At 39.5% G+C, this 13,749-nt stretch overlaps 1 protein-coding gene across 1 annotated transcript in view; it reads right to left on the bottom strand.

The window, feature by feature from the left end:
• Positions 1-13,749, bottom strand: part of EIF2AK3 (eukaryotic translation initiation factor 2 alpha kinase 3) — a 75,933-nt gene that overhangs the window by 15,706 nt on the left and 46,478 nt on the right. The window contains exons 11-14 of the mRNA XM_019757039.2: positions 13,469-13,591; positions 10,909-11,058; positions 4,341-5,121; positions 569-736 (exon numbers count right to left, since the gene is read on the bottom strand). Coding sequence (XP_019612598.2) covers positions 569-736; positions 4,341-5,121; positions 10,909-11,058; positions 13,469-13,591 — 1,222 coding nt within the window. The remainder of the gene's footprint in view (positions 1-568; positions 737-4,340; positions 5,122-10,908; positions 11,059-13,468; positions 13,592-13,749) is intronic.

Below are 13,749 nucleotides of genomic sequence, written 5' to 3'. Positions count from 1 at the left end.
CATCGAAGCTTGTGCGTGTCATTAGCTGGGTGGTGGCTGGGCTTGCTGCACTGGAGCTCCCAGGATGCCCATCACTCTTCCAGTCTCTGTCCTGTTCGTCTGGAGACAAAGCATCCCACAAGGCAAGATATTCCAGCCTAACTACCTCTATTTCCTGCCATGGTACTTGGGGAAGTTGCCTGAGAATTACTGTGAGGGCAGCTCAATACAGTACCTCTGGCTCAAGCTGGCTCTGAAAAGTTCCTCCAGTTCACACAGGGCAAACTGGAGTTAAGCTTGGGAGGGGGGCGTTCAAAGCATCTTCTTAAGTTTCTGGTTGCTGTCAGGTTCTGGTTCAAAGGGTGAGCATGTTTTATGCATTGTGAGTGTTTCTTTTCAATCCATCCCCAATTCAGGTGGTAGAAACTGCATCCGAGCTGTGTTGCCTGGGGAACACTACTACCAGTTTTCATACTTTTCAGATTTTACTTCAGCAGAACATGGAAGGAGAGTCATGGGGCACATGTAGCTTGCTGCCATGCTAACTAAAAATCTATTTTTAATTCAGAAGGAAAACAAAAAAACTCACCTGCTCTGGGCTCATATACAGTTTGGTCCCCACTTGTCCCGTGTGTCTGGCATATGCTGGCATCGGGGTCAGAACCACCTGATCTTCCTCGTCCTGGTCCATTGCAGTCACCAACCCAAAGTCTCCCACCTTGACCACGTCGTCCAGTGTAAAGAATATGTTGGAAGGCTGAAAATGTCAAACCAGACAAAAAGCACAATGGGTGTGTATGGAAAAGGAGAGAAAGGGAATTTACTTAATTAATTAGAAACTAGACATTCTCAAGCATGTTTCTCTTTAAAATGAGCTAATATGAAAATAAGAATAATCTTTCCATGCTACACGCCACACAAGTACCATGAATAAAGCAAAGGGAGTTAGCATTTACATTTTGCCATTTAGCTCATGAGTTAGCAAACAGTTAGCATCTATTTAAACCCTTAGAGACTGACATTCCCTAGGGCATTCTACTTAATGCTCAATGTTATTATTCTATGTACTCTCCCTCTGGTAAGTTTCTCTACATTTATGACTTAATTTATGATTATAACGATAGTAAAGATAATAGCAAATGCATCTATCTCACTTGCAATATACCAAGAGCCATCTGAGCTGTTTACTACTATTCACTCATATGATACAACCCTGTTAGTTCTATTAGTCCTTCACTGTACAGATGTGAAAACTGAAGCCCAGAGAAGTTAACTGCCCAAGGTTCCCAGGCCGTGAGTGGTGGGGCAGAGATTCAAACTCAGGCAGTCCGGCTCCATGAGAAAAGGACTTCTGCTTCGCGACCACAGGTCCAGCATTCTGTACAGTTCGCGCCCTATGGCAGCCGATCACTACTGTCTGTTGAATGAATAGCACAGCTGGCATTGGGGTTTGCGTCTGCGAGCGGAAAGGAGGCTCTCATGGAGAGTCAGAGCTCTTAATACTCCCTTGCACTGCCTCTTTGAAAACCCACATGCTCCCATATATTCTAAGACCTCTGTCCCGAATTCTAGACTCTCATGGGCAACTGTTTAGAACATACAGCTAACCAAATTTCTCATGGGCTCCTCAAATTCAAAGTCCCCTTCATGAAATATATCATGTTTGCCTCAGAACCTACTCTACCCCCTGCTAAGATGACCACCATTCATAGCCCTTGAAATAAGGCAAAAAGAAGCCATTGAGCTCATGAAATTGAATTTCATCAGGCTTCAAATACTGCCAGATAAATAACATTTTATTCCCAAACTCCAAACTACCACTATATAATTTTGACTTTGAAGCAATGCATGAGTTATTGCACATAACCAGTCTATGATAATAACCTCCTGCTCTCCCACAAATAACCTTGTATGAGAGGCAATAATAGACGATGCTGCCTTACATTTCATCGTTCTTCCCCTCTCCTATCGTCTGCTATTCTTTACCGAATACTGCAATACTTTTAAAAAAATGATTTATTTTTAGGCTCTCCAGCATCTATCCCCATGCTTCCACCAGAAGTATCTTGGCTTGACTTTGGGAACTCTCTTCTTCCCTACTGTGCAGCAACGCCATGCTTCTGGTGGAATGTATCGGGAGGTGGCATAAACCCAGCAGCTTAATCCCATCGCCTGGTCAGGACACTGGTTTAGAGATGGGTGTGTGTCCTTGGCCCATAGCAATTGGAAGGGAACCAGGCCTTCCGGTCAATAGTAGGGGAAAGAGCTACTCATACTTTCCCCCCCACCTCCACCCACTACTCCAAACGACGTAAAACACGTGGCCCTGAGACTCGCTGGCAGCAGTCCTGAGACTGGGAAGGGAGAGCCTGCTTGAAATGGAAACAAGAAACGGGGTGAGAGGCAGGGGAACCACGTCCTGGCCACGTCACTTGATCCTAGATCAAGCTTTACTTGGATCTTGGACAGTTCAGTTACAAGGGCCAATAAATTTCCTTTTTTGATTCAATTATTACAAATGATTTTGGTTACAAACAAGAGAATATTCAAAATAAAATGATATGAGCACACAGAATGTCTCAGCCATTGTACTAAGGATACAGTGGGTGAACAGACATGGCTCGTGCCCCTGTGGAAACCAGGGGATACATAATATGACTGTGATAAGAATTATGACGGAGAAATACCAGGTTCTATGAGGACACTGTATATTTAAGGAACTGATAAAAAAATCCCAGTGTAGCTTGAATGAAGAGAAAAATTAAGATCAGAAGTCTGGAGAATCAGGGGCCAGAGAGTGCTGATGACAAAAATGTGACCAAAAAATAAAGTGGGGAGAGAGCCTAGGAGGCTTAATGTTGAGCTCAAAGACAGGTCAGAATGAACAGAATGTATAACTTTTTCAACTGGGAATAAAAATCTTGGGGGAATTGTTTTTCTGGCTCACTAGAAATCTTTAGAAGGAATTTATCTCTAGAAAAGAATAAGTTTTTTGATTTCTAGAAAAAACCGGGAAAATCAACATTCTTCTTGAAATTATTTTGGTGCATGGAGAAATACAGGAAAAATCTTTAGACAACATTTTTAGCATCAAACAAATATTCACCAATATCTCATTAACATTATAAAATCAGCAGAATATTTAAAATTAGTAAAAACATAATTACATGCCTTTCAACTTGGCATTCTGTGTATATAATAAATGTTAAGTACAAGAAGAATGTGTGTATCAGCTAATAGGGTTCAACCAAATGATAAATGTTTACCGTATTCCAATAGCCAGCACTCTTTCAAGTTAGGGGTATCTAGCCTCCTGGTAACCTTCTCCCTTCTAACCAAAATAAATCATCTGTGAACTTCTCATTCAGTGAAGAATAATTCTTGGCAATCAGTTTTGGCCCATATCAAAATCGCTGAAGCATAGTGATTACGTATAATTCACAAACAATTACTTTGGAAAAGAGGAATTATTTCTAATTTTTCTCCCTGCTATTCCAAAATCTTAAAATATATTCAAGGATTAAAAAAACCCACTGATTTTAGAAGAAAATAACTCACCCAAATAGCTACTTTAGTGCCTGAAACAAGTTTGTGGTTACATAGAACAAAACTGAAAGTAATTGAGTCCAAATCTATCAAGAATTTAAGCTACTTCCATCAGAAAAATATTGACATATTCACTACACATCAACGTTTGCTATGATGATCTCTATGAACATATGGAATATGGCAGAAATCAGTTAAATAAAAGTTCTATGTCCTTATTTCAGAAACATACTGAGGAAATACTGCATGTTTTAGTAAGAATCTTATGTAACTTAGCATAATGCTTTGCTACAATATCCAATACTGTATATATTGAAAATAGATTCAAGGGTTCTAGAGCTGTAATCCCCTGGCTAACCATGGGCCATCTTTCATCACCCAACTTCTCACCTCCTGCCCCAAAGCCTAAACAGTCCGGGAACAGGGGTAAAAAGCGGGGCAATTTCATAATGCTACCTCAGGGCCCCATGGGAACCTGTGTCAGGGTTACTCAAAGCCGTGAGAAAAAGTCTATTTGCTCATGGTAGATTTCACACATATATATTTTTTTCCTTCAGGAGATTGGGAATACTTTTTACTATAGCATGGACATAAAAACACATTATAGAGGAGAATTCACGATTTGCCTGAGGTTTTTAAAACATGAGATTTCTTATTTTTGCAGCAGGCCCCTTCAGGCCACTTTCCCAGACCTCTGCTCCCAACACCTTCACTCTCCTCCACTCTTACGGGTACTTCAGTTAAAATCCACAAATACTGCACATACTGCACAGAACGTCGGCTGAAACCCTGGGTGATGGCTCATAAGTACAGACCTTGAGGTCCCTGTGCATGAGCCCTTTGCTGTGCAGAAACTCCACCGCCTCTGCGATCTGCAGGAAGATATGCAGACACATGCTCCTCTCTCTCTCCTCTATGGTGCATCGGCTGTTCATCCAGTCTTTGAGGTTTTCCTTCCTACACAGCTGCATCTGAATGTAAAGGTACACCTTTGGTGAGCTGGGCTGGAGTTTTGCCGCAGTGTTTTTAGTGAGATCTAGACTCAGAGTGGTTGGTCTTGGAAGAGAAATAGACAGAGTGGGTTCCGAAGAAGATTTGCTACTGGAATGCTTAGTAGCAGGTAGTTTGTGAGCATAATGGTTGCCAACATGCAGTTGGTTAGTTTTGAGCTCTTCTTTAGTGGACGCATTATCACAGCCTGAATCTTCAAATACTATAGAAGAGGAGGTTCTCTCCCTTGACCTTCCATAAGGAGAGGCTTCAGAAGGACAAAGTTCAAAGGTGTGCCCGTCATCACTGCCATCCACAGTGCCACCTTCCAAATCACAATCTGTAAGGCAGCTGTCCTGGAGGTTGTGTGCTGCATCCACTGACTCGCTGGAGTCTCCACCGTCCGTTCCTGAAAATTCTAGTGGAGAGAACTCGCTCTCAGATGAACTTGTGTGGCCACAGGAAATCCCTACTGAAAAAGACCTGCTTCTTTGTGGTAAAGGATCTATGATTTCAATGTGTTCCTTTGTAGAGAAAGGATCCATTCTGCGTATTTTAACTGATGGTGCATCCATTGGGCTAGGAGAGCTGAGAGGCCAGTCTGTGCTAAAAGTGGGAGAAATACAAAGGGATGAGAGTGAATATGTGTGGATTCAATTATGTGAACCACATCCTTAGTTTTGAAAGCTTCAACTACAATAAAGCCAGCTACCAAAAGACAAACAACATACAGATTAAATAAAAACATGCTATATGAGACAAAGAATATCACATTCTATCCATTCTTTCTAAAAAACTAAATTTTCAACGTTAATTTTCAACTTGGAAAGATTATCTAGGATAGTCATGCTAGGGCAGCCAAGGTCTTCATGCAAAACACAAAGCACAGAAGGAAAAACAAGGACAGGACCCCTCAGTGGCTGTGACTCTGAAGCCCTAGCTCACAGGGCCGGGAGACCAGGGGTCCTGTCACGTGATCCTTCCTTGGGTTGCTTATTGGCCGAGTCTGTAACAAGTGTCACTGTAACGAGGGCTGTTTTTGGTGCTTCTAGACAGGAATTTTACTCTAGCTGTTTTCAACCTGCTTCCTCTTTGTTCTCATTTAGTAGTTTTTAAAAGGGCCTTTAATACAGCATATTTAATATGGGAATTACCTTCAGGTTGCATAAGTTTATGTATTTTTAACTGAAAATAGTTGAAAACTACTTGAAAAGCCACTGTAAATCCCTCAGTGAATTACAATTCATAGAGCCCTATCTACTAATAACTTTAAAAATGTATGTTCTGTATTAGTGTTGTCAGCAGCATGGTGGCGTGCGGACCTCCAGGTGTCTCCTCTTGAAGTTACAACAAGTTGGACAGCTACGATTTAACAAAGGGTTCTCTGTTCAATACACAATGTGTCTGACAGATGTGCTCATTGAGACTTCTTAAGGTGGTGGGCAAGTCAGGCAGAGTGGGGACAGGACAGGGAAGGACAGAGATAGGAGCTGCAGACCCAATCTGGTGCTTGCCAAGGCCCCAGCAGAGGCGGTAGCAGTGATGGGCTGCAGTATAACCCCACTGGGAGAACTGGAGGGGCAGAGGCAGCAATTGGGTCTGGGTGGCCGGTACACGTTGAGGCTGAGCCCAATGGGGGCAGAGAAGGATCAGGGGCAGAGAAGCAGTACAAACGGTGGCAGCATTCCACAATCCACCATCACTAGACAAAGGATTCTGCAGATGGAGGAACCCACCCAACCCATCCCCTCCTGCCCCACCTGGCAGTAAAATCCCTACTTGGCAGATTGCAAAAGGGCAAGAAAAACTTTCCAGCCTAAGTGGTCTGTACTCATTGCAGCTAAACCCACTAGAAAGAACAGAGCCACAGATGTGCGAACCCACTTCCCACCGCCCACCCCACCCCTACCCATCCGTGGACCCTGATAGAGGCAACTGAGTCAATGCAAACAGAGCCGCTTCTGACTACAGGAAGGTGGCTTCAGAAACACACAGGTCAGGAGACCATAACCTGCCATATCCCACCACAGAGGTGGTGTCCGGAGACCAAGGGAACTGGGTTGTAAAGGTGAAGCCCACCTCCTCAGTGAGTATGGGGTGTTTTCCACTACAGAGGCGACACGGCCCCACAAAGATTCCCGAAAGCACCAGCAATGCAGGTAAGAAAAAATAAAAACTTGTGCTTCAGCAACACCTACTGGAAAACAAAGAAAAACCTCTACTTATCAACTTGCTACACAGTTAAGAGTCAAATACTTTAAAAATAATATTTCATTCCCACAAGTGCCCAAGCAGAGAAATAATCCATCAAGCACCATGAATAACGAAAGTAACAAGGGAACACAGAAAGAAAATGAAAAATCTCCAGAAAATAAAATTAAAGACACAGAAGACTGTGATTTAAATGACAGAGAATTTAAGATTGCAGTTGTAAAAAAAATTCAGTACACTATAAGAAAACTCAGAAAAGCAATTTAAAGAGCTCAGAAAGAAAAGCAAAAAACAACAACAAAAAATTACTTCACCAAAGAGATTGAAACTATAAAAACAGAACCAAAAAGAAATTCTGAAGTTGAGGAACTCAATAAATGAAATGAAGAATGAACTACCAAGTTTAGGAAGTAGAGCAGATCTAATGGAGGCAAGCATTAGTAATATTGAAGATAGAAACCTAGAGATGACTCAGATGGAAGAATAGAAAGAATCGAGAGAAAGAAAGAAAGGAAGGAAAGAAGAAAGAAAGAAAGAACTCTACTAGAACTATCTGACTCCATTAGAAAGAGCAATGTAAGAATAAGCATAATGGGTATACCAGCAGAAGAGAGGGAGAAGGGAACAGAGAGCCTAATTCAAAAAATAACTGACAAGTACTTTCCAACCCTATGTAAAGAACTGGATCTTCAAACCCAAGGAGCTAACAAAACACCTAATTATCTCAATCCAAAAATGTGCCCTTCTCCAGGGCACATTATATTAAAATTGTCCAAAATTAAAGACAAAGAAAGAATTCTCGAGGCAGAGAGAGAAAAGAAGACGGTAAACCCTATTAGAATTTCATCAAATTTGTCAGCAGATACCTTACAAGCTAGGAGAGAGTGGAACCAAGTATTCAAGTTATTAAAAGAGGGAAATCACCAGCCAAGAATGATATATCCAGCAAAGTTATCCTTTAGATATGAAGGAGAAATAAAAGCTTTTCCAGACATATAAAAGCTGAGAAAATTTACCACAAGAATTGCATTACAACAAATGCTGAAAGAAGCTCTTTTGCCTGAAACAAAATACCAAAGGATGCAAAACTGTGAGTAAGATGACTGACAGACGGAAGCAGAAATTACAACTCTAGTTCAGAATAGGCTATTAAATACTTAAATATAACAAAGATTAAAGGAAGTAAAAGCATTTAAAAAAATAAAAAAAACAACAGCTACTTCAATTTGGAAATGAACACACAGCATAAAAAGGGATAATTTGTGACAACAAAAACATAAAGTGGGGGGAAGGACTGAATGAAGATAAGATGCAATCAGAAGGAAGAGGACTACTGTACTGTACTAACTTTTTTTTTTTTTTTTAAGATTTTATTGGGGAAGGGCAACAGGACTTTATTGGGGAACAGTGTGTACTTCCAGGCCTTTTTTCCAAGTCAAGTTGTTGTCCTTTCAGTCTTAGTTATGTTGGGCGCAGCTCAGCTCCAGGTCCAGTTGCCATTTTCTAGTTGCAGGGGGCGTAGCCCACCATCCCTTGCGGGAGTCGAGGAATCGAACTGGCAACCTTGTGGTTGAGAGGATGCGTTCCAACCAACTGAGCCATCCGGGAGCTCAGCGGAAGCTCAGCTCAAGGCACCGTGTTCAATCTTAGTTGCAGGGAGTGCTGCCCACCATCCCTTGTGGGGCTCGAGGAATTGAACTGGCAACCTTGTGGTTGAGAGCCCGCACTTCAACCAACTGAGCCATCCAGGAAGCAGCTCAGCTCAAGGTGCCGTGTTCAATCTTTGTTGCAGGGGGCGGAGCCCACCATCCCTTGCGGGACTCAAGGAGTTGCAACGGCAACCTTGTGGTTGAGAGCCCACTGGCCCATGTGGGAATCCAACCGACAGCCTTCAGAGTTAGGAGCACGGAGCTCTAACCGCCTGAGCCACCGGGCTGGCCCTGAAACTTTTTTTTTTGCATAAACCTAATGGCAACCACAAAATAAAATTCTAGAACTGAGGCACATAACATAAGAAAGAAGAAATGGAGGACAAAATCATATAATACCACCAAACCAAAATAACAGAAACACAAGGGGAAAAAAACAATGGAGACACAGAACTATTAAAAACAAAAGATAAAATAGCTATAGGAAATATTCATATATCAATAATCACCCTAAATGTAAATAGTTGAACCCACCAGTTAAAAGGCACAGAGTAGTGGGATGGATTAAAAAAACAAAACCTAACTATCGGCTGCCTTTAGGAGATACATCTCAGCTGCAAAGACAAACAGAGACTCAAAGTGAAGGGGTGGACTACGATATTCCATGCAAATGGCATCCAGAGAAAAGATGGTGTAGCCATACTTGTAGTAGACAAAATAGATTTCAAGATAAAAAGGGTAACAAGAGACAAAGATGAACATTTTATGATGACAAAGGGGACAATACATCAAGAAGACATAACACTTATTAATATATATGCACCCAACCTGGGAGCACTAAAATATATAAAGCAATTACTAACAGAACAAAAGGGAGGAAAATGACAAAAATACAATTTTAGTAGAGGACCTAAGTACTCCATTGACAGAAATGGATAGATCATCCAAATAGAAAATCAATAAGGAAATACTAGCCTTAAATGACACATTAAAACAAATGGACATAATCGATTTTTATAGAGCTTTTCATCCCAAAACATACATTCTTCTCTAGTGCACAAGAACATTCTCAAGGACAGACCATATGGTGGGGCACAAAACTAGCCTCAACACATTTAAGAAGACTGAAATCATAACAATTATATTCTCTAACCACAACCCTTTGAAACTGGAAATCAACTGCAAAAAGAAAACTGGAAAAACCAAAATATGTGGAGATTAAACAACATGCTATGACTCAGTCAAAGAAGAAATAAGAGATCAAAAGATACATAGACAAATGAGAATGACAATATGATATAGCAAAATTTTGAGGATGCAGCAAAAGCAGTAATAAGAGGGAAGTTTATAGCATTATAGGACTACTTCAAGAAACAAGAAAAATTTAAAGTAAACAATCTAACATTCACCTTAAAGAACTAGGAAAAAAAAGAACAAAGCCAAAAGTCAGTAGAAGGAAGGAAATTAAAAAAAAAATTAGATGAGAATAATTAAATGAAATAGAGAACAAAAAGACAATAGAAAAATTAATGCAACAGAGAACTGGTTCTTTGAAAATATTAATATAATTGACAAACCTCTGGTTAGACTCACTAAGGAAAAAAGAGAAAGACTCAAATAAAATCAGAAATGAAAGAGAAGTTACAATGGACACCACAGAAATGCAAAGAACAATATAAGAATAATATGAAAGGCTATATACCACCAAATTCAGTAACTTAGAAGAAATGGATAAGTTCTTAGAAATATATAACCTTCCTAGACTGAATCATGACAAACTAAAATAGAAAAATCTAAATAGAGCAATCAAAAGTAAGGAAATTGAAAATCATCAAAAGCCTCCCAAAAAGTAAAATTCCAAGACCTGATGGCTTCACTAGTGAATTCTACCAAACATTCAAAGATGATTTAATACCTGTCCTTCTCAAACTCTTCCAAACAATTGAAGAATAGGCAGTATTTCCTATCTCATTTCATGAGGTCAAAATTACCCTGGTACCAAAACCAGGCAAGGACAACATAAAAAAAGAAAATTACACACCAAATATCTCTTAGGAGCACAGATGCAAAAATCCTAAACAAAGTACTAGCAAATCAAATACAACACCCAGAGGGGAAGGGGTGGGGGAAAGATGAAGAGTTAGGTAAAAAGGGTCAGATATACGGTGACAGAGGGAGACTAGACTTTGAGTGGTGAGTACACAGGGCAATATACAGATGCTGTATTATAGAACTGCACACTTCAAACTTATGTGATTAACCAATGTCACCCAAATAAATTTAATTTAAAAAATTCATATTCTAAACAAAAAAGAAGAAAAATTCATGTTTAAATACTAAATGAACTTTCACTTAACAAGTGACTAGAGAACGTTCCAAAGTATGATAAGAGTAATTTGCTGTTATTTTTCTTAAAAAAAAAAAAAAAAAAAAAATCACCTCTGAACTTTTACAAATGATATTTTGTTCACATAAGCAAAAAACTAACCTGAAAGACAAGTCTAGTTTTTATGTCTATGTCTAACAATGTTACCTTTCATCTTTCAGCCAAATTTCATCCATTTTTTCTTGCCATTTTTCTGGTGGTGCTTCCAACCAAGCATTGAAATATCTAACAATTCCTGGGTGTTCAAGCTTGGCTAAGGCTTTAACTTCTCGCATTACCTTTTCCCGAGCCAATTCCCTGAAACAGAGGAAAACAGGAGACACTGAAGGGTGCTCTGATCTGCAGAAGTAATCATATCCAATAATGAGAAATAAAATTCTCCCTTGAATGTAAAATTAGAAACAGATGAATTAACCTAGTGGATGATTCTAAAAAGCCACATAGTAAGTCCTGCAGTTAAAAAAATACATGTCATTTTAGGTTTTTTGGGTTTTTTTTCTTCCAAAAGTAAGCGCTACAAGCACATCTATTGCTTCATTCAAACGTTGGCTGACTAAAAAGGAATGACTACAGATCCTTAAAGATTACTGCTTAATGTTTGTTAATGAATAGAAGGATGAAGGGGCATAAGTGAAGTATTCAGAAGAAAGAACTCAGCATCACAGCTCTGGAGGATGGAGAATGATCCCCCAACAAGGGACATATTATAATCCAAAAAGCTTGTCCTAGCACAAGTTTGTTTGTTTGTTTGTTTAAAGCAAGCCTCAACTTGCTTTAAACATTTAATCAATATGAAATATCATTTATAGGCAACGAAGTTTAACTAGAAAAGCATCTGGATTTGATCTTTTGCCTTGACAGCTTTACGGATGAATCTAATCACATTTCTAGGGACCCCACTATCATCTGAAACAATATAATAAGTACAAGTTATACCCTCCTCCCTCCCCAGGAGGTGGTCAGCTCCTCCCACGTTTCCCGCTGTGCCTTGTTGTTTGTCCCCACTCTCTGAGAATCCTGGTATGCTTCTGAATTCACTGCCTTCTAGGTCCTCACATTCTTACCAACTCCTACCAGCTCTTCCTTTTCAATTCCTCATACTCATTCCTTTCTCATCCGTCCCCACTGCTGCTGCATTAATATTCTGTATCCTCTGTATCCTAAATTTTTGCCAAAAGAAACCTCCTAATAAACATTCTTGTCTATGTCCCTTTCCTCATACCAGCCATCGACACACCACCTCCAGAGTCACCTCCACTTCGATCATGTCATTCTTCTTGCTTGACATTTCAGGTGCTGTACCCAATCTTTTCCATCTTCTCTCCCCTCTCCCATACTCCCCCATTCTTACCCTTTGCTGCACCCATGCCAGAACACTCACTATTCTCTTTACCACCTTCGCGTGTTTGCCCAGGCCCTTCCATGTACTTGGCCATCCTTTCCCTACACCTCTGTCTACTGAGATACAAGCTACTCTCGAACATTCAGCACAGACGTCACTGCCTCCATAAAGCTCGCCTTCCTTTACTCCCATTGGGCTACATCTACGCTTTCTTCATGAGAAGCTGTTTATTTAGCAAACCCACGGGTCACAATCTTCCTTGCACTGCAATTATTTGAATATATATATATATATATATATATATATATATATATATATATATATATAAATACGAAAGCATCAAATAGTTATAAGTTCTTGAGCACAGAAGCCTTTCTTAATTGTACACCCTAGGAGGTGCCTTGCACATATGAAACATTATAGACCAAAGAAAATAATTAGTCCCGCAGTACTCAAACCATGCCGTTTCTGTGTCCCCATCTATTGGACAGAGCATTTAACTACCAGTTAGAAGTACAGCCCCGCTGGTGCACATTTAATCAAGAATCCACAGGAGCCTTCTATAATCTGTGGGAAGCAATGTATTATTGGAAGCTCCTTTTAAGCATCACAGTATTCTGGGCCACAAATCCTACTTCTAAGACTCTACCCTAAGGAAGCAGATGTGATCAAAAATTTATATAAAAGGTGGACACTGCAAAGTTATTTTTAACTGCAACAAATTGGAAACCTAAATGTTTAACAATAAGAAACGGTCAACCATAATATGGCACATGTATTAACTGGACTATTATCCAGCCATAAAAAAACTTTTAATGTATTTTAACATTTTAATAAAATACTCTTAATAACATGGAAAATGCTGAGGATACAACGAAGGAAGCAAGAGCTAAAACTGTACTATATTGATAATTAGGCTACCAATTAGGTAAATTTATGACCAGAAAACAAATCAAAAGGAAATATTCTAAAATGTTAACAGTGGTTATTACTGGGAAGAGTAGAGAAGATACAGATAATTTTTGTTTTAATACTCTTGCTTATTTTCCACAATAAATATACATTCTTTTTCAAATGGTGCCATGTATTAAAGTCTATAGTTATTAAAATTCACTATGGGAAAGTCCTGAGTTGTTAAGAATCAAAAACAAAGGCAGATTTATTTTTAAGTAGATACAAAGCAATCAAAGTAGATCACATCTTTTAGACATCTGGTTACGTGGTAGCACTCACAACAGAAGATTCAGAAAGTCAGAGACTATGCTTGCTATAGTCTCTATGGAGTATAGTAAGAAAGGACATATTGCCTATGGGGTTAGATAATATAGTGCTAACTCCACGTTTAGCAGCAGTACCATCCATTACCTGTTGGGGAGACGGATTCTCTTGATAGCATAATTGCAGTCATCTACTTTGTTTCTAGCTTCAAAGACAACTCCAAACCCACCACGACCCATGCACTGAATTGGTTCAAAATCTGTTAGATATCTGAAAAAATATATATATTTTTAAAAGTTTGCAAATAGTTTAAAATTTTGTAGTATGGTAATAATCAGTTCAATCTTATTTTGTGATATATAAAAGTGTATAAATTCAGTAAGCCTCACAGAACTTATTTTAATAAAGAGTGTGAATTCTACTAATAG

Source organism: Rhinolophus sinicus, linkage group LG05, assembly GCF_036562045.2.
Source record: "Rhinolophus sinicus isolate RSC01 linkage group LG05, ASM3656204v1, whole genome shotgun sequence".
Classification (NCBI taxonomy): Eukaryota; Metazoa; Chordata; class Mammalia; order Chiroptera; family Rhinolophidae; genus Rhinolophus; species Rhinolophus sinicus.
Note: the sequence above shows the minus strand (reverse complement) of the source record. Positions and strands in the feature narration are given on the sequence as shown.